The sequence below is a fragment of the Aphidius gifuensis genome, linkage group LG6, assembly GCF_014905175.1.
Source record: "Aphidius gifuensis isolate YNYX2018 linkage group LG6, ASM1490517v1, whole genome shotgun sequence".
NCBI classification, from domain to species: Eukaryota; Metazoa; Arthropoda; class Insecta; order Hymenoptera; family Braconidae; genus Aphidius; species Aphidius gifuensis.
Genome location: NC_057793.1, coordinates 15,866,144 through 15,892,198, shown reverse-complemented (window position 1 = coordinate 15,892,198; position 26,055 = coordinate 15,866,144). Strand labels below are relative to the sequence as shown.

Sequence of the window (26,055 nt, the reverse complement as noted above, 5' to 3'; positions counted from 1 at the left end):
TTTTTATTTTACATATTTAATAAAATAATAAAAACTCAAAGAATATTTAATCTACGTAAATATATTGAAAAAAAAAAAATGTATGGTATTTTCGTGCAAACTATTGATAGTTTTCAAATATTTTATTTAAATTAAAAATTGTTGTACAAATGTTTGATTAGAAAAGAAAAAAAAAAAATTTGAAAGCATGGTTTTATAAATATATGTATATATTTTTTTCCTCCTTCATTTGCCTATTTTGACTTTTTGTTTTTTTTATTTAATGTATACAAATATTATTAATTTAATATTAAACAATATTAAAAAATTAGACAGAAAAAAAGAGAGTAAATAATTTTTTTTCTTTTGAATTTAATATCTATAAATACAATCCTGAATGGTTACGTTGTATGTATTTAAAATTTTTATTTTTTCAATTTTTTGAAAAATTTATTTGTTTATAATTAATAAACTTATTTTCTTAAATAATATATTGAAAAAACTATGATAAATAATAATTATTATTACGCGCGCAACAAAACAGTGACTTACCATCACTTGTATATTGGAAACTTCTATATGCGCGTATTCAACGGGACCGCGCTCTATTGTTGTTAACTCGATAACTTTTTTAATTGTTAATTTAAATTTATGAAATTTTAGAAATGAATTTTAAACATATAAATAAACATTTTTTACGCTGGAAGTTATTAAAATTCAAAAATTTTTTCGCTAAACGGTAGAGTCAAAGTTGGGAAGTCTTAATTTTCTATTGACACAAATCAAATAAATAATATAAATAAATAATATCATTATTTATAAAATTTTTCTTTCTTACAATATTCTATGTCAATAAATATATGTGTAGGTAAAATTTCAAGGTTTTCTATAGATAAACAAAAAAGATATATTCATATTATTATTAAAAAAAAAATAAAATTGGAGATGGATTAGTTTTTTTAATTTATTTTTTACAATTAAAATAATTAAAAAAAAAAAAAAACTATAAAAGTAAAATAATTTTTTTTTAACGTCCTCTACATGCCTATATTTTTTTTTTTTTTTTTTGACGACTTTTAAAATTAAGAATTGTCCGATCCGTTGGACAATACTTTTACTGTTTTTTAAGCGTGCAGGTCGTTATTGCATCCGGACCCTCAATTGGAAAAAAATTTTGCATACCTTTTTTTTTTTTATTTTTTCCAGTACTTAAAAATCGAGAAAAAGAAATGAATGTGTGTTGGATAAATACAGAATTATTAAAATAACAAAATTCAATAAAAAAAGAAATTATTTCGTTGATTTTTTTTTTTTTATTAATTGTTCTTCAGTATAAACTTAAAAATGTCTTTTTTTTATCGTACATCATTATGGAAAATTATACACATATATTTATGTAGATTTATGTCGTACTTTTATATACTTTAATAAAAAAAATTAAAGGCAAAAATAAAAAATAATAAAAATTTACATAATATATAATTGATATGTTTTTAAAAATTAAAAATTTTGTTAATAATAATAATAATAATAATATTTGTTATTATTGTGTTGAAGGATCACACAAGAGACCTCTTGTATCCAAATTACAAAAATCTTCTTTACCGACCTTTCTTGCTGGACAAACCACCGAATTTGTAACTTTTAATTTCGCACTTACAAGTAAAATAGTTTATTATATGCAATAATGCAATAGTTTATGATGACGGTTGAATAATAGATTATAATAAATCTTCAAAATAATGAAAATAATGAAACGTATCACGACAAATACAGGTTTAGATGTGTTAGATATTTGACTGGTAATAACCACGATCAAGCATTATAATACACCCAAAATATTATTTTCACGAAAATATTTTACAAGAAATCATCAAACAATTAAATTTAATAGTTTAAGATAATGCACTTCCTATTTCTTTGTACTAATAATATATATTTTGAGTAAAGTATACCATTTATACCATACTGATTGTTGTTAGCATTAAAATTTACTCTAATCATATTATATGTATTTCAAACAATTTTTCACACCAAACTGTTCAACGATTGAGATTCAATGCAATCATTATTACAATCAAAATGCTTTGTTATCAATTTCTTTATTTATAAATATAGGTAATAAAAAATCATAATTTAATTAAAATCTTATCGTTTTATACATCATACGAAATTAGTTGATGTTGTTATAATTTCCATCAGCCGCTGCAATTAATTGATACCTGTAAACATTAAATAGGTCTATTTAAATGGTGTCTCAGTTTCCGGAAAAATTACTATTCGTTCAAATATTTCGCGCAGTTTAAAGCCTCTCTAGTTACTATTAAATTAGAACATTAATATTTTTAGGGATTTTTGATTTCGCAAGTTTCCACCACTCGGACGAACAAGATTTGTCCCCCGTGTCAAGCCGAAAAATACGGTCGGCCCGACCTTGATCCGAGGTAACACACGACTTTAAAGCTCGGAGAAACCTCGGGTACAAAACCCGGCCCGAGGTCGGGGCGGTCCGCTTCCCGAGTTAAAATCGAGATTGTAAAAAACCAAAAAATGAGTATTATATGAATGCAGAGAATTTTTATAGTCAAACACAATAACTCTGAGTTTCTTTATAATTTATTTAATCTCAACAATTGATGAAAATGGAATTATGACTTATATTTACTTTTATTTTATTATTTTAAACCTAAATTGACAGATCAAAACATTTTTAACATAATATTTCATGAAAATGAACCCTAATTTTACGAAAAAAAAAAAAAGTCACTAAATTGGTATTGTCCAGTGAGTGACTTTACCGACAGCTGCAAATATTTTGTTTTGACACTTAAATAATAATTCCCTTTGAGAAAATAATTTTTTTTAAATTAACATTTGACAACTTCCATTCCATAGAACACTTTTCTCATAGCTTTTTGTCATTTTAAAAAATTAAAAAGCTATGGGAAAAATGTTCTAAGGAATGGAAGTTGCCAAATAATAATTTTCTTTGAGAAATTAATTTTTTAAAAATTAACATTTGACAACTTCTATTCCATAGGACATTTTTCCCATAGCTTTTTGTTATTTTAAAAAATTGAGAAGCTTCTATTCCATAAGACATTTTTCCCATAGCTTTTTGTCATTTTAAAAAATTAAAAAGCTATGGGAAAAATATTCTAAGGAATGGAAGTTGCCAAAAAATAATTTCCTTTGAGATGACTAAGTACGAAATAATAAAAGAAATATTGAATAATAATTTCTCGAAGATGCATGTACATTGTACATGCAGCACAGTCACGGCATGAGTTTGTAATTATGTCATATACTGACTAAATTGTTGTTGGATGCATATTGTTACAAGGAAAAACTCACCCTAGCGGAATACTCAACAACAATTTGATAGCGACTTGTTAATGACATGGGCGCTTACTCAATAGCAGATTATTAGCAAGTCAATAGCGAAAAGAATTATGGATTATAGAGGCTCTGCATTATACTAAACATATTAAATTGATCTACATAAATTAAGGAAAAAATTAACAATGTTTCTATCACATTATTACAGCGTGATTCGATGTCATTTCTCAATAATCATGGCGAAGAATGATGTTAAATTTTTTTAGGTTATGTCCGAGCTGTCATTCGTTGTTATCTGAGTTTTGGTAATTTATGGAAAGTTACCGTGAAAATAAAATGACATGAAACATTCACTCAATAGCTAGTCAATTGTTATTGTTTATTGTTGTTGTTTAATTGTTTATTATATTGTTTTTTTGAAGGTTTTTAACAACAATACATAAAATTTGAGAAAAAATAAGTTTTTTTTCGTATAAATTCGTCCAACATCTGGTCAATAGCAAGTCAACAGCAGATCAATAGCAAATTCTTAGCAACTCAATAGCTAGTTAATAGCAAAAACAAAAAAAAAAACTAAAATACGGTATTTAACATTGTTATTGTTTATTGTTGTTGTTTAATTGTTTATTATATCGTTTTTTTCAAATTTTTTAACGATATTACATAAATTACAAAAAAGAAAAAATTTTTTTTTTCGTATAGATTCGTCCTACATCTAGTCAATAGCAAGTCAACAGCAATTCAATAGCAAATTCGGAGCAACTCAATAGCTAGTCAATAGCTAGTTAATAGCAAAAAAAAAAGTCAAAAATACGTCATTTATTATTGTTATTGTGTATTGTTGTTGTTTAATTGTTTATTATATTGTTTTTCTAAAAGTTTTTGACAACAATACATAAAATTAAAATTTTTTTCGTAAATTTCGTTCATTCAGTCAACAGCAGATCAATAGCAAATTCTTAGCAACTCAATAGCTAGTCAATAGCTAGTTAATAGCAAAAAAAAAAAAAAACTAAAATACGGTATTTAACTTTGTTATTGTTTATTGTTGTTGTTTAATTGTTTATTATATTGTTTTTTTAAAAGTTTTCAACAACAATACATAAAATTTTTTTTTCAATTTTATTTATAGTTGTCAATAACTTTTAAAAAAACAATGTAATAAACAATTAAACAACAACAATACACAATAACAATGATAAATACCGTATTTTTGACTTTTTTTTTTTTGCTATTGACTAGCTATTGATTAGCTATTGAGTTGCTACGAATTTGCTATTGATCTGCTGTTGACTTGCTATTGACTATATGTTGGACGAATTTATACGAAAAAAATTTTTCTTTTTTTTAATTTTATGTATTGTTGTTGAAAACTTTTTAAAAAACAATATAATAAACCATTAAACAACAACAATACACAATAACACTGATAAATAACGTATTTTGGACTTTTTTTTTTGCTATTAACTAGCTATTGACTAGCTATTGAGTGGATGTCTCATGTCATTTTATTCTCGCGGTAAGTATCCATAAATTACCAAAACTCAGATAACAACGAATGACAGCTCGGACATAACCTAAAAAAATTTAACATCATTCTTCGCTATGATTATTAAGAAATGACATCGAATCACGCTATAATAATGTGATAGAAACATTGTTAATTTTTTCCTTAATTTATGTAGATCAATTTAATATGTTTAGTATAATGCAGAGCCTTTGTAATTCATAATTCTTTTTGCTATTGACTTGCTATTAATCTGCTATTGAGTAAGCGCCCATTTCATTAATGAATCTTCTGCTAGGGCAATGTTTAACCTGTTTATGGTATTGATTGCAATTTATGAGAACTTGCTGCTTAGATTTTCATTGTAATAATCATTATATTTTATTAAATTAATTAAATTGCGAATTCGTAGTGAGTGTATATCTGAAAATGTACGAGATCAGTATTTTGAGGACAGTCCCTGAATTCGCTGTTATATTAATGGACTAGTCCTCAAACCAAGATATGCACAAATTTATATATTATACGTATGAACTGATGAATTTGTGCATATTGCAGTTTGAGGACTAGTCCATTGACATAACAGCGAATTCAGAGACTGTCCTCGTACTACTGATTTTGTATATTTTTAGATATACACTTAGTACTAATACGCATCTAATTAATTTAATAGAATAAATTGATTTTTACAATGAAAATCCAAGCAGCAAGTCATTATAAATTGTATTTTATATCATAAATGGGTTGATTCTTGAGTTTTATTTTGTAACAATATGTACCCAACAACAATTTAATCAGTGTGAAATAATGACTAACTTCTGACGTGAAACCGTCATGTATTGTATGTACAATGTACATACAATACATGACGGTTTCACGTCAGAAGTTTGTACATGCATCTTTGAGAAATTGTTGTTTATCCTTTTTTTTATTATTGCGTACTTAATCATCAACACTTCATTTTTTAGTGGATTTACACTTAAACTTTGTTTGAAGACATTTTTCCAGTATCCATACTATTTCAACATCATTCTGGCAGAATTAGTGATGGATGAGCTCTATCATAAAAATAATGAATATGATACGAGTAAGTGATGTAAAATAGAATTTATAACTTGCTGCTTGGATTTTCATTGTAAAAATAATTTTCCTATATTAAATTAATTAATATCGCAAATTAGTACTAAGTGTATATCTAAATATATACAAAATCAGTAGTTTGAGAACAGTCCCTGAATTCACTGTTATATCAATGGACTACCCTGGTAGAAATATTTCTTCGGCATTACTCTGGCCTTCTCCGGCATTACTCAGGTATTGCACCGTTTTTCGCCCATTTCTGAAGAAATTACTCCGACATGAAATTGATGGTGGAGGAATTATTCCGGGATGAGATTGACAGTAGGAAAATTACTCTGGCATGAGATCAGTGAAGGAGAAAAAATCCGGCATGAAAGGAGTGCCGGAGAAATTATTTCGTCATGGGATCAGTGGAGGAGAAAAAACTCCGGCATCAAACTAGTGGCGGATTAGTTTTTCCAACATTAATCTCATGCTGGAGTAATTACTCCACCATCATCTCATGGTGGAGAAATTTCATCATTTCAATTCGTCATGCCGTGGAAGTTACATTCCAAAAATATAATTTTAGTTTTTCTCAGTCATTAAATGTAATGATTAGTTTGAATGAATATATTTGATAAAGTTAATGTACATATAATTTTTCTACATCATTTTTCAGTAATCTCACGCCAAAATAATTACTCCGGCATAAATGTCATGCCAGAGTAATAATTCTGACATAAGTTGAATGCTGGAGACAATGGTTCGGCATCTGACTAATGGCGGATTACTTTTTTTGACATTAATTTCATGGTGGAGGAATTATACCGACATTAATCTCATGGCGGAGAAATTTTTACGGCATGGGATTAGTGCCGGAGAAATTGTTCCGGCATAAAAAGAGTGCCGGAGAAATTATTCCAGCATGAAAAGAGTGCCCGACAAATTTTTCCGACATTATTCTCGTGCTGGAGTAATTTCTCCGCCATGAGATTGATGTCGGAAAAATTAATCCACCACTAGTTTTATGAGTTTTTTCTCCTCCACTAATCCCGTGCCGGAATAAATTCTCCGGCACTCTTTCTATGCCAGAATAATTTCTCCGGCACTCCTTTCATGCCGGAATAATTTCTCGGCCATCAGCCCCATGCCAGAATAATTTCTCCTTCACTGATCTCATGTCGAAATAATTTCTCCGGCACTAATCCTATGCTGAAATAATTTCTCCGCAATCGATTCCATGCCGAAAAGATTTCTTCTTCGGTGATCTCATCCCGGAATAATTTCTCCACCAACAATTCCATGCCGGATTAACTTCTCCGCCATCAATTTCATGCCTGAGTAATTTTTCCACCACCAACCTCGCGCTGGATTAATTTTTCCGGAAATTGGCCAAAAACGGGGAAATGCCGGAGTAATATTTCCTCCAGGGTAGTCCTTAAACTACGAATTGCACAAATTTATATATTATACGTATGAGTATATGAATTTGTGTATTTTATAGTTCGAGAACTAGTCCATTAATATAACAGCGAATTTAGGGACTGTCCTTGAACTACTGATTTTGTATATTTTTAAATATATACTTAGTACTCATTCGTAACTTAATATTAATTTAATACAATAAAATGACTTTTACAATAGAAATCCAAACAGCAAGTTATTTTAATTTTTTTTTACATCTACTAGTGTCATATGCATTATTTTCAGGACAGAACTTATCCATCAATTTCGAATTGTGACTAATCCATGATGTAAAAATAGCATGGATTCTGAAACATTGTCTTCAAATAATGTTTAAGTGAGGGTTCACTGAAAAATTAAGCTTTGATGATTAGGTACAAAATAACAAGAAATAAAATTAATAATGATTTTTCAAAGACGCATGTAAATACGTTCTCACGTCATGAGTTTGTCATAATAATAATTCATCTGCAGGTAAAATTATTTGAGCAAAAAAAAAAAAAAAAAGAAAACTTTTCAATACTGATAATGTAACATTGATACCACCGCAGTCATAATAGCAATAAATGAAGTAGAATTTATATATGCAATGACAGAAAGTTCATTGAAAAAAAGAACAATAACGGGCAGACGACAGTGATTATGAAGTAAAATAAAATTTGAATAAAAAAAATTTAATAAACCGAGTAAAGATACTAAATTTACCAAAGAAAATATGGAAGGAAAAAACAAAATGGATGAATAATTTTTAGTTGTAACAGTAATCATTGTAACAATAGAAAATAAAATAAATTTGTAATCACGAATTTCAATAAAGAAATTAAAATTCACCCCGCAGGGCAGGCACAGTTGCTTCAGCAACTGTTTCATCATTTTTTTTAATAAAAATTAATTTTTAGCTGAAGAAGTTGGAGCCAGTCCTAAATGTTTCTCAGATGATATGATAAAACATTGGAGAGTAACATTCACATATAGACATAATTTTTTTGAAATAAATCCTTATATCATAATTAAAACAGTATTCAAAGAATGGGATGTACTTCGAGGACTACATGATACTAATTCAATTCTTGATGATTTTAGAAGTATAAACTCACAAAAAAATATTGGATCTATAATAAATTATGAAGCATTTATTACATTTATTGATAAAACAACAAAATGTAACGGAAGACATTTAAGATGTAAATATTTTAAAGAATTAATTCAAGCTGGAGAAATTAATGAAAACGCTCAAACGATATTGTAACATATTCACTTAGCTTATCTTTTTCCGGCATTGGGAAATATACGAACAAAACCAATAAATAAAAGAAAAATGCAAAAAAAAAAATATGAATGACATTCCATCAACATCATCAGGAAGATCCTCATCATAAATAAATGATACTGGAGACAATAATAATAAAGGAGTAAGTGTCACAACCACTGAAAAAAGTCTTGTTATTTGGGTAGCTGTAAGTACAAATGATAAGATTTATTATTAATACTCAAATATAATAAATTACAAAAAATCATTTGAATACTTTTTTGGGCTTTAATATATTTAATCATTTATTTATTTTGTATTTTTACTTTTTGTTAACAGACTGATGAAGATGCCAATGAAATTATAGAAGAACGGATTAGTGGAGCTAGTATATCAGTAATTCAACCTTATATAATCACAGTTGGTGGAAAAACTTGTGATCAAGCCAAAAAATTTTTTGAGATTTTGGATGATGAAAAAAGTATTGTTAAAGCTGGATTAGAAGCTATAGATTTATGCTATAAAATTTATCACGTTCTTCATGCTAGTTATCCACCAGCTTCACGACATATCTGGAAATTAATTAAAAGTGGCGTTTACAAAATGAATTCTTCTGAAATTGTCGGGCCATATATGGCTGTTATAACACATCAAGCTGCAAAAAATTGTTTTAAATGTCATTCAATTGAAAAAAAAAAAAAATAACTGTTACGTCTTGGTATCAATATTATTAATAAATAAATTAAATAAATTAAATATTTAGTGAATTCAAGGGCATGTAAAATACCAAGTAAGCAATTAAATTTTTTCCATTTTATTTTTTAAGGTTGTTTTTAAATCGCATGACCAGGCGTCGTTTTGGGTTCACAGGGGTACTTACAAACGTATGTTAAATAAAAAAATTATAGCGCCCCCTCATGCCTAAAATCTTTTCACTTTACTGATCCGTCATAAGTAGTGTGAGTGTTGCCGGCTTATATTTACAGACACTAATACTACTCTAGCAATAAACATTCAGGGGGAAGTTCCAAAACCGTACATTTCTTGTAAGAGAAGGATAGAAGAAGAGATGGAAGATTGAGCCAGAAGAGATAGAGAGAAGGATAGAGCTAGAAGAATAAAACCGAACGGCGGTATTGGAACGTACCCCAAATTTTCAATGTAATTCAGCCGGCTGAAACCCGTAAATTTAAAAAGTAATTAGCCAATATCTTTTAAACGGCACTGAGGAAATGGATAATTTTTTTTTCATTGATTCCGTATTTGTAAAGTGTACAGATCTGTAGAAAAAAATCAAAATTTAAATTAAGAGTTTTAAAAGTACAAGCGCAAACGTACCTATACTCCCTATGCTAGCGTGTTAAAGTTGTCAACTTTGACACTAATTATCTGGATTTTGACGCAGAGGAAAATTACGGAAAAATTCCACCAAATAGATAATTATTTCATTTAAACATTAAAAAAAAAATATCGAAAATTAAATTACGGGAATTTCATTTGAAAACAACCTTAAATTATTTTTATATTATTTTAGCAAAATCAACATTTTACCTTTTTTCTCACAATATTATATTTTTTATTTTTAATTATTTTTGCGAACCGTAGTTCAAAGTCACCTTAGCTACTCGATATTTTACATCCGTTGTCGTTACAAATAATTCTCTAAGTAAAATATCAAACGCTGAATATCGGGGGACAGGTAAATTATAATTGGTCAAGATGTTCCCACTTTAAATCATCCCTTCTTTTTAATTTAATTTTTATGGGAATTATTATTTAATAATTTAAGGAGCTTCACTCTTGCGACAACTTTTGTTTGGACAATATCTAAATTAATTAATAAATTTAAAATTTTATAAATCAAATATAATTAAATCTTATTAATAAAATGAAGTGGCGAGATACTGGTAACCATTTTTCTTCAAAACTACTAGACCTATTCACTTTTTTTTTTTTTCTATACAATCTCTTTGTCGGGAAGAAGAACGTATCGCCTATTATATTCATGTCAGGATGCATCCTTGTTCTACAATAGATATTTACCAAAACAAATAAAAGAAAAAAATTCGACCATATTAAGAATTTTATTTGTTTATGCAAATATTATTTATTTATTACTTACTAAATAAAATAAAAACGGGAAAATTTTCTTTAATTGTAGTACATCAATTTTGATATATAGCATTTTCGCGAAATAACGACCCCTTTTTCACCAAAAGTAATTACGCGTCGCGAAAAAAATAGAAAAAAAAATATTTTGATCAGAGAAATACCGAATAACTTTCTCAATAATCGACGGAAAAATAAAATAAAAACGGGAAAATTTTCTTTATTTGTAGTACTTTAATTTCGTTGTTTAACTTTTTTAATAATGGACGGAAAAAAAAAATAATATTCAAGTCGATGGAGAAGTGGGAAAATCACCACGATAAGGTTTGGCGTATCAAGACATCTTATAAACATCGAACAGGCGCCCCATTAATGTCGATATAATAGTCTTGACCCTGTACATAGCTTCTGACCCCGTGATCGGAATTGTTTATAACTAACTCCTATTAGTTATTAACAACGCAAGCGCCAGAAACTCATTCGAGAACCAACCACCCTCCTGACCTGGCGGACCGACTACTACCGTTGGTACATGGTAATTTTTCCACAATAATCCAGGGACCCATCAATGGTTTGTTTAGTGATGCTGTTCGGTATGCCTGTGCTTTGGACAATTCTCGATTTCTAACGAGCACGAGTTGTCCAACTTCGTATTCGAGATCCCTACGATGCTTGTTATATTGTTCGGCCTGACGTTTACTAGCTTCATTCAAAGCGAATTTGAAGGCTAAACTTAAAGCATTATAGCGTCCCATATGTTCAAGCCAATCCCGAGAACCTATCTCAATACTTTCGTGATCCGTTTCTAATTCCCTTCTTAGTTATCCTTTCTGTTCCAACTCTCGGCCTAAGTTAGCAAATGCCGGAGTTGCTTGTAGTGAGCCATGATAGGATGTATTATAAGCGAATGGTATATCGCTCAGACATGCATCCCAATCTCTATGGTCGTCTTCCAGAAATGCACGTATCATCATTTTCACACAACGATTCACACGCTCAGTTTTTTTCATTTCATATGATTCTGGCTAGCCAGAGCTCGACTGTCCTTGTTCTGGAATTCGGTGCATTTCTTTCGATATCCCCCAGCGAGTCATTACGTGATCCTTTAACATTTTACAGATAGCCGAGCGGTAGCCCTTTTCATGGGGATAATTTCTACCCATTTCGTGAGCGTGTCTTGGACAACGAGAACATAGCAATTACCTGCCTTACTTTCTATGTACGGACCCATGATGTCGGCCGTTATACGAGTCCACGGTCCATTAATTAACGAAGTTCCCCCGCCGGGAATCGAACCCGGGTCTTTTGCTTTCCGGGCAAACGTCTTGACCACTAGACCACAGGGCTCCTTACTTTTTCTAAGTTTCATCAAATTAACTCCTACGTCCTTCTATGCGTCAATTCATTTTTTGAAAAAAAAAAAAAAAAAATCGCTTTCTGATGGTTCGATAACCCCATTCGAGAGCATGACGTCTGTCTCTGACCATATAGCGAGTTTCTTATGGTGAGACATCGTACGGACCCTTTGCTGGATCAGTTCGTGATCGCCCACGTTTATTATATGAGCCGGGAGCTTAGAGAGCGGTAGACCTTCTGGAGTTGGAGCAATGTGTGCATCCAACAGGTCTTTCAGACGACGCTGTTCGTCTTCTTTCAGGATCTGAAATCCATTACACGCAATAATGCAATGTAGGGATTCCACAGGATCAAACGAGAACGATTTATTTGGCTGATCGCGATAGAACCACGTCTGTCCAAAGAAATCCACGACTATTCCAGCAATACGCAAGAAGTTGATACCTATAATGAATGACTCTGACAGAGATGGCATCCATAAGCTTTCTATCGAGATCGTACGGTCACCAAGTGAAATTGGAGTCATCGACGTTTGTCGGATGATTTCCACTAGTCCGTTAGCTACGAGAACCTTTTTACCGGGAACTTTCGATGGTATAATATTCGAAGACTCAAGCAATCGAATACCTTCTAACCCAGCAAACGTGCGTGTCGCACCGGAATCCATCAAAGCATTAAGAGAACGTCCACCGATAGAGATGTTCAAAAAGAAAGTTATCTTTTTACCGGGACCAAGTGATCGTTGCAATTTCTCCAACATAGGATTGGATTCAGGAGTGGCCCAATCATATGCAAGACCCTGTCGGTTAGCATCGTCCAAGATCGTAGTCACAGGGTTTATACGACCGGACTTGTGGTTCCCGGGTTGCATCGAGAACAATCGATAGTCGTGACCCCTACCTTACCACAACGGTAACAAAACAATGTAGGTGGCTCTTTACAATCGCGAAATTGATGACCAGTCTGTTTGCAATTGAAACAGCGGTTCTCACGATTGAACTTGCCGTGAGGCTTGGGGCGACCCAAAGCATCCAACATTTCGGGATCTTCTTCCGAGAACTCTCCTGCTACTCGTCACCATCGAGAGCGTTGACCATGTTTGGTTTAGAATCTCGAGCTGGTCAAGCAGGCTCTTTGTATGCCAAGCTTGGACATACTGATTCTTCTGGCCTACGTAGTGGTTGCCAACTTCGTGAACATTCCATGTTCTTCTCTTGTCGTCTTAACATGCCTTCTAATTCGGTTAGAGTGAGACACTCATCGAATCTTAATCCAATTCGGAATTTTGGCAGTAAGTTACGGTAATACTACTTGTAACCGTCTCGACTGAGGCCATGGCGGGATCGTTTTTGAAAAAAGAGCCTCCATCTTGGACAGAACTTCACTAATACTTTCGTACCGACCTTGTGTACGTGTGAATATTTCTGTCTCTAATGATGGTTGGAAATCGAGATCAGCAAATCGAGATCGAAAAGCTTTGTGGGCTGTATCCCAGCAAGTAAAGTCTTTTCCTCGATACCACAAGAGAGCTGTGTCCTTAAGACACCCACGTAAGATACCCAAGAGATCTTCTTCCCTGATAGGAAAACTAGCGAGAGCGTCGTCTATGTGTGCCAAGAATTCTTCAACGTCTTCTTTACGTTGACCCGAGAACTCAACTTTCCAACGATTCAATAGTTCGAATACCTTTGCTGGTGGCATTGTACGAACTTCGTTATCGTTGCGAGATCTTCTGCGAGCATCATCACGATGGTTGAGCAAATCATCCAATCGTGGATCGAGATCCTCTGAAAGCTCGTCGTCTCCAGGTGGCAGAGTTGACTCAATAACCCGAAGGCTTGGAGCAGCTCTGCTTACTGATGAAGCACGAGTGCCATTCTTCTTTGGTCTTCCTCGTGAACGAGGTTCAGGAAGTGCTAGGCGAGTCTCCATAGTCTTAAGACTTTCAGCGAGATCATTTACGGTATGAACGAGAGCCTTAAACAAGGTATTAAAGATATCACCACAAGAACCAGAGCTTCCTGTTCGTCGCCTTCTAGAGGTTTCGAATCAGAGGTTTCTTCAGGGAACCTTTCTTCAGACGTAGTCATTCTTTAAGAGATCCTTACTAGTCAAAGAGAGCCAAGATTGTGACTTACTTGAGCTCGCGACTGGGCTTATATACCCGTTTCAAGAGTAGAGAGGGTAACTCCTACTCTGAGCCAAGTAGCGCACAAGACTTCTGCGCCAAGTCTTACTTGCGGCGAGAACCAAAACTATTAGAGATCCATCACCAGAGACCCATCAAACTATATGACGAGAACTAGAATAGAAACAATCGAAATATCGAACGAGAGCCAACAATCGAACGGAACATATAATCGAGATATCAAACGAGAACCAAAATCGAGAAAACAGCGAGTGAACTATTACTTAACCTCTAACCTGAAAGGAGGAAAGGGAAATAAGATAACCAGAGAACAAGTAATTTCATTTTTACCATTTATTTATAAAATTACCAACACTTAAAATTATTTAGAAAACAAATACGCGATCCATCTGTCGGCCATCTTTATGGCTGGTGACTCGAGCCACGTCGACCTCGTCCTCTGCGTGGTGGACTTAGTGCTCTGACATCTTGATGAGGGAACCTTCTAGACTGAGCAAAATCGAGATCAGTCTCGCTTGGTGGTGCTGATGGCAAACGTACTCCTCGTGGTACGTTGCATCCATAAGCTGGAACGTATGGACCAGCAGCCAACCAACGTGCTGAGCACTTTGGACACGTAGCAACAGTGTGTCCTCGGCGCCCACATCTTCTACAGAACCCCTTAGGTGCTGGTGTCTTGGTGCACTGCGAGTACCGATGTCCTGGTTCACGACAGAATTGTCCCCGCGTGAATTGATTTTTTTGAAAAAGATCTGGTAACGTTTGTTGGGGCGTGTGGCCCGTGTTACCGTTGAAAATTGAAAATTTTCAATACTCCGGCTAGGGCGGTGTTAAATTTTATCTCTTAATCTTAAATGGTTTTTAAAAGTAACAATACAATAATAGTACATTTTTTTTTATTTTTCTGAAAATCGATTTTTTTTTTTTTTTTCGTTCAAGTTAAGGCAAGCTATAACTTCTGTTAGAATCAAGGGAATGACTTCATATTAAGCTCAAAAAACGTGGTTTTTAAAACTCTATCGCCTCTCAAGGAGTTTATCCTGATTCCAATAGTCAATTTTTTTCTATTTTTGAAACAAAAGAGACAAAAATATTTCAAAAATTCTAATTTTTACTATTTTATGAAAACTATAATTTTTTTTGAAAAAAGCTTTGACTAAAAGTTGTAGGATTTTACCACACATGCTTTTTTAATTCTTATACAAAGTATCTAAGACGATTTTCTCAAAAGTTAGAGCGTTTTTCAAAAATTACTCGAAAACTAGGAAAGCAATAACTTTTGATAAAATTGTAGTAAAGACTTCGTATTAGGCTTAAACAACGCGTCTTTAGAAACTCCATCGCCCCTTATGAGAAAGAACATTATCTGTTCAGTCACTTTTTTTTTTTTTTCTAAAAACTAAAGTTAAAAAAAAAAAAAATTGTTTTTTTTTAATTTTTATGAAAATTGTGATCCATAGGTCAAAATTTTTTCAGAGAGGCGATAGAATTTTCGAATACGTATGTTTTAAGCCTAACATGAAGTCTCTAACACCATTTCATCACGAGTTATTGTTTGCTTAAAAAATAAAAACGGCACAAGCTATAACTCAAAATGGAGTAGTCGCAGAGGTATCATATTAGGCTTAAAATAATCGTTTTTTAAAATTCTATAACTTTTTCAAATGAATTTTTATCGTACGAATAGTATTTTTCGTGCAAACAAAAAAAAAAAAAAAACAATTTTTTTTTTTTTTTGTTTTTTGGGAAAAAAAAAAAAAAAGGCCGAATAGATATCGCTTTTCTCTATCAAAGGCGATAGAATTTCTAGAGCCGCTTCTTTTGAGCCAAATCCGAAGTCTTTACGACAATTAGTTTAGAAGTTATGAATGTTTTTTTTTTTTTTGGGCGATAAATCCAATACTGCGGCTGAGCCTTTCGGCTCCTAGCCTCCGTAAAAAAAAATGTTTCATCGGGAACTGAACCCGGGTCTTTCTGGTTGTGAGGCAAGTTTACCTCGAAGCCAGAAATCTTATGATAGATATTGATTAAAATATACATAAGAATATGACTATAATAAATTCTTTCACTTTGCTAATTTATTCCCGATTTTATCTTTCTTTCTCATACAATTATGAACAAAGAGTTAATAAAATTAAAATTTTTTATATTTGAATGAAAGTCTAGTATAGAATTGTGATTAAACAGCAAAGTAGAAGAATTTCGAATAGTCATATTCTTATGTATATTTTAAAAAATATCTATCATAAGATTTCTGGCTTCGAGGTAAAGTACTTTCCTCACGACCAGAAAGACCCGGGTTCGATTCCCGACGAAATATTACTTTTTTTTCGATTTCATTAAAAATTTAAATTAATTTTTCAAAAAAAGCAATTAACTGGAGGGGGATTGTGCTACCAAGAGACCAACAAGAATTGTCCTACCTTGGGACTTACATTCAGCCTTAACAAATTTGCCCATTTTTTATAAAAATTTTATAAAATATTCCCGTGAGGGAAGATTATCGAAGAGAACTCTGAAATTTCTGAACTTGCACGTTTCGTGGACACCAAGAAAGTTTGAGGAGAACTTTTGATTAAAGAAAATCGTCTTTCTCTAAAGACCTGCTGTCATACAAATAGTTTTAGTTATTGCTATCGAAACGAATTCAGTTTCGGTTTTTGCGAAGGTATCCAAGAATTTTTAATACTACTAGATTATAATTTCTAGCATAGGCTGCAAGTCCTCAAAACCACCGTTCTACGAATAAAAAAATTTCGTACTATGGTGGTTTTGAGGACGTTTTAAGATTAAGTCGTTAATTCCGTTTTGATTTAAGTATTGTTTGAAATTATCAGAAAGGTTTTATAAAATTTTTAAACCTGCAGGTTTTGAGGACACCAAGAAATTTTGAGTAGAACTCGTAAAAATTATAATTTTTATTTATTATTCAAATTTTAGCATATGTTCTCAAAACAACCATTCTACAATTATAAAAATTGTATGTCTTGGTGCTTTCGAGGACATTTATAATTATTTGACGAACAACTTTCTTCGAAAAAAACTGTTGTTATGTCTAATAGATTACAGATAATCGTAAAGATTCTTAAAAACGAGACTATTTCTTACATATTTCTGCATAATACACTATTTCTGCATATTTCTGTGCATTTTCTATTCTTACAGAATGTCGCCATAACTGCCAATAACTGAAGAAATAAAATCCGTAAAATGGTGGTTTGTGAGACATTTAGATTGAAGTAGAATCGACAGATATTATCCAGTCGACTGAAATTTCAACGATGAATTTCATGAAAAGGAAAGAATCTTATTAAGAATTGCAAGAAAATTCATATCGCAGAATAAAAAACCAAAAATAAAAATAAATAACATAATCGAGATAATTGGTGGATCAACAAAAATATCGAATGCTACTTATCGTGATCCAGCTGTCCATATTATGGAATTTCATTTCCAAATGACAAGCCAAGTTACGATTTTAGGGAATCATACTGTAAGTTGAAGCGAGATAGAATTATCCTGCGCATATTTGATGTCTAAATTTGATAAGTAAATTGTTGGAGTAAACTATTATTATTGTTGTTGATAATTTTATTCGTAAATTACCATCTGCCACCATCTTTTACAGCTCACGGGAGTTTTGTAAATCAAGTACCTTAGGTATATCAACTTTTTGGAAAAAAAGTGTCATTGAATTTTTATTTTTTTTAAAAGAAATAAACATCATCATGCTTTGCGTTATGTAACAATTGATAATAAGTAATTTTTTTTTGTAAAAATTCTAAATTAAAAATTAGAAAAAAGTTGGAGAAAAGTTGGGAAAAATTTCGGAAAAAGTTGGAGAAATGATGGAGAAGAGTTGGAAAATTTGTGGTTGGAGAAATGGCAGAGAAATTTCTCCATCATTCCTTCAACCATGGGACATTTTCGTAAAAAAGTGGACAAAGTTGGACAAAAGGTGGAGAAATATTTCTACCAGAGATGATAAGTTTTATATGCTTGGATAAGCAACTTGGTATCATCTAAAAATTCATTTTCCAGAAAATAACATATTTTGTCATATTTTTTGGATGTTAGCAAAATCACTTTGATAATAATTTTTCTAGGAAATAATGTTTTCCTCTCGATCACGTCGTTGTTTTAATTATGTGATTTTGTCATTGAATTATTACGCAAGAAATTTTTTAAGTGATACCATTTTTTTTACATTTCTTGTACATTGTTATTTGAAGTTTCTCGCATGTGGTCATCTTACAACTAGTTCTTATATATATACAATACGGATCTATCATATTCATATTCAAAAATATTACGATATAATATTAAAAAAATTTAAACAATCAATTTTTCCCGTAATTGTTTGAAAGAAGTGAAAATGAAAAATACGTAAATAATTATGTTTAATAAATATCAGAAATTTGCCAGATGCCATAATATGCCGTAAAAAATTGGCAGGTTATGACATAAAATGCTATAAATTGACGTTAAAAAATGGCGGATTATGTCGTAATATGTCATAATATGGCATAATCTTCAAAAAAAAATCTTGTCAGAATTTGTCGGAAGTCCGAATAACCTTAGAAATTTCGGCATTTTCCGACAAATTCTGGGAAGTAATAATGACAGTAGATGTCAGATTATGTCATATTATGCCATAATTTTCCTGTCATTTTATTGCATATTATGACATAATCCGCTAAATTATTTTCACCAGGGACCTTAATCAATCTTGTCTTCTTACAACATTTAATAATTATATGTCAATAGTGTAGAAAACAACGAGTTAATTTTTTTTGTAAGAGACAGTTTACATGATAAGCATGACCACAAGGAAAAATCGAAAGACCATTGTCCAAAAGAATTGGAGTGCGTAACGCAAGAGTACAGCATGGGCATGTCGCTGTTCTTCCTTCATATAAAAAGCCCCAATGATGAGCACCACTTCCAAAATTATTACCACTTACATTTTTCCTGAGATCTTTCTCCAAAGTGTCAACGAGAAGCTTCTTTATCTACGATGGTATATATTATGTTCATTTCTATTATTCATGATATATCATTTGAATTTTAACAAATTATACTTGTCATGTATTACCTTTGCAAAACAAACTGAGCTGTACTTATTGAAAAATATCTTTTGATCAAAGATGGTTTTTTGTTTGAATCCATGATAATTCAATAATTTGTTAAATATGAGTGATCCAAATATGCTGGAAAGAGATTTAAAAATCAAGTTAAAAAGAGTTGATCAACTCTTGAACGGGTGATGTCGATTTTTCATTACCTTTTTTTTATTTTCGTTTTTGGCACATATGACTCGAGAAGCCGAAGATTCAACATAGCTTTATCAGTCCCTTGTTGTTTCATAATTGAAAATACGATTTTACTCCAATCAACCATATCATTTTGATTTTTATCATTGTCAGACTTAGTAAAATGATCTTTTTTCAATTCTTTTATACAATGTACAAAGTGTGTACAATGTATTTTCCATTGTTTTAAGTTCATAAGTGAAAGTAAAATAGTAATAGCAATATCATCTTTCGTATCAAGATCATCATTTTTACTTGAATGACTGAGTAAATAATATTGCGACATATATGGCGTGTGTCTATATAATCCGATACAGCTATCTTTATGTGATAATTGGAAGAATGAAGCTCTACCGAAATCTGACAAAATTGGCTCGTCCGCCGTTTTATTATTTTTTTCATATCCACAAAAACAAGCAATAGATTCTGACAGTTTAAGATATACATAGGCTTTCAAAAGTTCATCTCGTATGCAATGCTTTGAGCTTCTTTTCAATATGTCACACGAAATATTCGTTAAAAGTATATCATAATGCTTTTGTAACGATTTACTGATTTCATGTGAGTGTTTATGAAAGCTTTTTATATTCATGTATTTTGCATTTACGTTGGTAAAACTCTCAGATACTCTTAATATCACTTGTTCAAGATCATTTTTTGTCATAGAGGCTTTTAGTAAATCGATTGGATAAAAGTCAGTTTGAAAATTTGCAGCTCTTAATGCGATCAATGAAAATGTTTTTAAATGATGATTATGGACTGAATATGTATTTAGTGAAGTTTCACTTGAATTTTTTTTTTTGTTGTCTATCGTATTCAGTTTTAGAGAGTTTTTTTTTACTGTTACGAATTTTTTGCAAATAGGGTCTTTGAAATTGTTATCTTCAAATTTGCAGTTTTGAGATAAATTACATTTTTTATTATCATCGTTTCGATGCTCCGTGAGCGATGTCAATTTAGAATTTCTGATATTTACTACTACAATTCCGGAACTTAATATCTTCGGTGAATTACTGGAATTTGATTGTATAATTGATAAAACGGGCTTAAGGATCAATGCTATATTATTTATTGATGTTATGTTATCGGTGTTTTTGATATTACTTTGAGAAAAATTCATTAAATCTGAACGGAATGTCATGCATGCTCGTAAACAGTCGTTATACATTTTACCTTCATATAATTTCATAATCAAATTATCGACAGTATTTAAAACAAGACAGTGAAACGTTCCAGATTTTTTCATAAGATATATTTTATCATCAAATGTTTGAGCAGCTGATATATTTTTCAATTGGTCTGTCCATAATATGATTGCAGCATTCTCAATATCAATTACATATAAGCCTTTTGAAGTAAAAGTTATCAAGTACTTTTGCTTAAACACGTATAAACGTGAAAAATTGAGTATTTGTCTACCGACTATTTCTTCATTTTGTTGACTTTCATTTAAAAAGTGGACATTAGAAGATTGAAAAATATTTGTTGAAGGAAGTGCGAGTGCATTTTTAAATTCATGGGTTTTGACGACAATTCCACCAATAGTTACTTCCCAAAGCCTGCAGCCAGGCCTTGCACAAATAATAACTATATTTTGATCTAAAATATTGTCATCTTTTTCGATAATAGAATTCGCATTATTACATTTTTTAACACGTTTTGCTTGACTTTGGATTGTTCTTTTATTCCCAATGTGATAAGTTCGATTGAAAAAACATGCTCCATAATTACCATCACGAGCTTTGTTTCCGATTTGTTTAAATTGTTCATAAGTTGTATCACAAATATAACAACGTGTTAGCGTTGAGACCAATAAGTAGTGTGATATATAATCTGTCTGTATAATACTTGAGTCAAGGTGCATCAAAGCACATGATGGTGTTTGAAATATACCATTTACAGCAAATATAGACAAAAAAATTGTTGATATTTTCCCATGATCATCGCCAACATAGACCTCTGTACTTTTGTCATTCCAACATAGACAGGTGACTATTTTTCCAATATGTTCATTTGAAACTAATAACAATTTAACTGATGGCTTCAAACTAATGATACAGACACTTCCACGTTTTGTTGAAAGGGCAATTGCTTTTTCATCTGGTGATATCAATACTTGAGTGACAGTCCCTTCCTGCAATTTTTATTTCGTTTTTTATTTTCACTGACGATATTATTTGCTGAATGCTCCGATTTGCATATCATATATAGTAAAGTTTTCAGTTTAAATAATCATGGGTGAAGATCTTTTGATTTTTTTATAGTTATATTAAATATAAAATTATTTTAAAATATTGTGCAATCACACTCAACTGTCAAGTTTTTACGCGACTTTAATGGTTCTAAACTTTCTGAAACTCACGCAAAAATAGAGTCACTCAGCTAGTTCATTGGTATGAACAAAGAACTGAGTTAAAGCAATCATTAATATCTGCTTACCGATATAGGAAAAAGCTGTTGAAAAACACATGACTCTTTTTTAAATAAATAAAGGCTTCCGCTTGAAGAGCCAAGAACAATATGGTTTGTTGATACATTGAAACATGTGTACTGAAAAAGAAAACGAATAAGATAAAAACGGTCGAATAAAAAGAATTGTAATGGCTCACTTTTATTCGTTGAGTGGCAATTATAGGTTTGATAAGTAACGAATTTATTTCTTTATACTCAGATAAAACAAATCCACTATTTTGCATAGCTTCAGTTTTTGGAATCGGCCGAAAAGCACCGTGGTCGGTGATCGGAAATTCTAGAAAAGCATTCGTTTATTAAACAACTTTTTCGGCGCTCTGTAAAATTTTCAATTCTCTATGCGATTCTCTAGAGTGATTGTTGCCAGCAGTGATGGGATTGTAAAATACAGTGTAAGTTACACGTGTAATATACCGTGTAAATAACAGTAATTTACACAGCTAGGTTCCTTACTTGAAGTATTTTTTTTTAATAACAAATGCACAAGTATTTATACAGGCTGCACCTGCACCACTGAAATATAATAAAACTGGAAGGTGAACTCCTATGCTTAGCCAATGCACGGAGTGTCGCCAGAGATAGCAATATATTGGTTGGCATTCCCTCTCACTCACGCATGCGCACATTAAATCTTGTATAGTCAACTTCAAAACAAACTAGTACTACACGGTATAAAAGTTACATTATATTCCAGTAGTCTCAACCAATTATAGTTGACGTGACTGTACCGACAAGGACAACAGGCCAACCATTGAGTTTCTCTCTCGGCGACACGAAGTTCGGCTTCCAGTTTTATTATATTTCAGTGACCTGCACCCGTATTCAGAGGATGTTCTCATTAAGGCGTTTTTTTTCCGATGGTGGCGTTTGTGAAGCTTTTCTATGCGAAATCTATATAAAAAAAATTTTGTCAAGCGCCATCAGCGGAAAATACAGCCCTAATGAGAACAATTTTTGCCTCGTGAATACGGCAGTCCAATTCACAGGGCAAATTTTTTACAATTTAGGGCTATTTTTTGCCGCTGATGGCGCTTGTAAAATTTTTTTTATATAGATTTTATAGTGCCGCCAGTAGGGTGCCTGTTTAATGCCCTGTGAATTGGAATGCGGGTGCAGCAGTCCAATTCACAGGGCATTACAATTGAGGGCTTTTTTTCTCCACTGGCAGCGCTTGTGAAGCTTTTGTATGTGAAATCTATAATATATATATTGTCCGCCATTTCTACGTCATTCCTTCACCTTTTCTTCACTCTTTTCCACCTTTCTCCAAAAATGACCTATGGTTGGAGAAATGGCAGACGATTTCTCCAACCTTTCTCCATTCTTCCTCCACCGAAAATTTGTTCTGAATTCTCTCCAACCTTTCTCCACCATTTCTCTAACCTTTTCCCACCTAGAATTTATTCTGACTTTTTTTTCAACCTTTCTCCAACTTTCCTCCACCTTTTCTACAATCTTTCTGCACCTAAAATTTTTTCAACTTTTCTCCAACATTTCTCCACCTTTTCTTCAACCTTTCTCCACCTAAGATTTATTCCGACTTTTCACCGACTTTTTAGTGTTCCGTAGGACACTTATGTTTTCGCTTTTCTCTGACTTTTTGTTATTTCGAGATAAAACGTGAAGTCCTGAATCGAATTGGCTTGTGAGATGCTCATTTTCTTTAGCCAAAGGCAATCATCATATTTATTTCCAATTTTGGGGCCTTATTAGTTTTAATATGCCCATTTTTGGACATGGCCCAATTTCAAATATTGACCGATCAATTCCAGCAATGTTTTAATCGACGACGCTTCATCTGTACTACGATATTTTTTTCAAATTTTTCGGTCGTTTATTTTTGATGTGTAAACATCTTTAGGCGCGGGTTGGGTTAGAGTAAAAGGAAAAAACATAGAGTTTAGACGTCAGATCCGGTAACGGATCTGGGCAGGAATCCATTTTCTGTTTGCGTATTTACATGGCTGCCATAATTCTAAACATGGCTGCCATAATTCTAAACATGGCTGCCGTAATTTTAAACATGGCGCCTCCATGATCCAAGCTTTGAACACTAGATACACTACACACACATTACACACAACTACATTTTTCAGTGATATTTTGGCAATATATAGTAATAGTAATTTCGAGTGATTTAAACGCGCGTGTGAATTAAACATTGTCGAGCGGGTGGATTAAATCACGGAGGCGCCATGTTTAGAATTATGGCAGCCATGTAAAAACGCAAACTTTTGCGTGTCGTGAGTTCGCACCCTCAGTCTACATTGCACCTTGCAGCGCCATGGTAATCGGTCAGTAACCGTTACCATCAGCCGTTCTGTAGTATAGATGAATTTAAATGCGCGTATTTATATATTTAATTTATTTATTATTATATATATATATGCGCCGTTGTATATATTAATATACAAGTATTTTATTTGTATTTATTAGTTATACTTGCATTTGTTAGGCGAAGTAAAGTTCATATTGTACATATATATACATGCATATGCAAGTATTTTTCATTTACAAGATTAATATACCTATCATTATTGTTTATATAAAATAATATTTCCTAAATACAAAAGATAATATTGAATTATTATACAATAATAATTTATTTATAATATTGACTAATTTTATGTTTTAAAAAAAGAGAAATAGACATTGATGACTGATGTGTTAGTTTGAAAGAGAAAATTATTATTGTAATTGTACAGAAGAATTTCAGAAGATATTATCATAACCGAGACAACATGTTTTTTTATTCGGTTTTTATAGAAAATTTTCTCACGATTACGGGAAAAATACGGAAAAAATTCCTACGAATGCGCAGTGGTTAAAAATGGAGTTGAAATATGGAAAAAACGGCTATTTATCGGTTATAAATCGTGTAGTTATTGAAATAACGATTAATTCTCGAATTTAATAATGGCCATCAATGAATCTCGTCAAGTAAAAAAAAAAGTCAACATAAAAAAATTCGATATCGCGAATAGTTTTCGAGTTATAATAACTTATATATTTCGATATATTAAGTTTTTTTGTTTAATATTAATAAAGGCAATCGATAAAACTCGCCAAGCTAAAAAAAAAGCCCAATAAAAATTTTTATATCTCGAATAGTTATCAAATTATCGATATTTTTTTTAAAATGTATACAATTTTTTTTTCTCAAAAAAAAAAGTCGAAATTTTTGTTTTTTTTTTCAAAAAAACTGCTAATTATTGATTGTCGCGTATTGTTAAGCACGAATATATATTTTTTTTTCATCCAAGTTTTTTTTACTTGGTCGCTAGGTTTTTTACTTAGCTATATTTTTTACTTAGCTATATTTTTTTACTTAGCTATATTTTTTACTTAGCTATATTCATAGCCAAACACACAATATCTACATAATTTCACCATCTATATTTTTTTCCTTAGCTATATTTTTTACTTGGCTATATTATTTACTTAGCTATATTTTTTACTTAGCTATATTTTTTACCATCTATATTTTTTACTTAGCTATATTTTTAACTTAGCTATATTTATAGCCAAACACACAATATCTACATAATTTTACCAGCTATATTTTTTACTTAGCTATATTTTTTACTTAGCTATATTTTTTACTTAGCTATATTTTTTACTTAGCTATATTTTTTACTTAGCTATATTTTTTACTTAGCTTTATTTTTTTACTTAGCTCTATTATATTATCAATTATGAAAAAAATTATCATTAACATTATAAAGATATCGATAATTCGAAAACTATTCGCGCGATCAAAAAATTGTATTCGATTTTTTTTTCTCCTTGATGAGTTTAATCGACTTCCATTATTAAATGAATAAATAAAAAAAAATCGATATATCGAAATTTTAAAAAATATTATAACTTGAAAACTATTCGAGATATTGAAATTTTTTTAAAAACATTTTCTTCTCCCCGACGATCTCTATTGATTGCCATTATTAAATTTGAGAATAATTCGTTATTTCAATAACTATACGACATATAACCGATAAATAGCCGTTTTTTTTTCATATTTCAACTTCATTTTTAACCACTTTGCGCATTCGTAGGA

General features: G+C 31.4%; 1 protein-coding gene across 1 annotated transcript; it reads right to left on the bottom strand.

The window, feature by feature from the left end:
* Positions 1-17,437: 17,437 nt before the first annotated feature.
* Positions 17,438-22,368, bottom strand: LOC122859581. Its single transcript, XM_044163253.1, has 5 exons — positions 22,136-22,368; positions 21,966-22,076; positions 19,499-21,660; positions 19,310-19,424; positions 17,438-19,226 (listed from the first exon to the last, which is right to left on the bottom strand). The coding sequence occupies exons 1-5, from the start codon at positions 22,220-22,222 to the stop codon at positions 18,975-18,977; spliced, it is 2,727 nt and encodes a 908-aa protein (XP_044019188.1). The 5' UTR covers positions 22,223-22,368; the 3' UTR covers positions 17,438-18,974.
* Between the last annotated feature and the right edge of the window lie 3,687 nt (positions 22,369-26,055).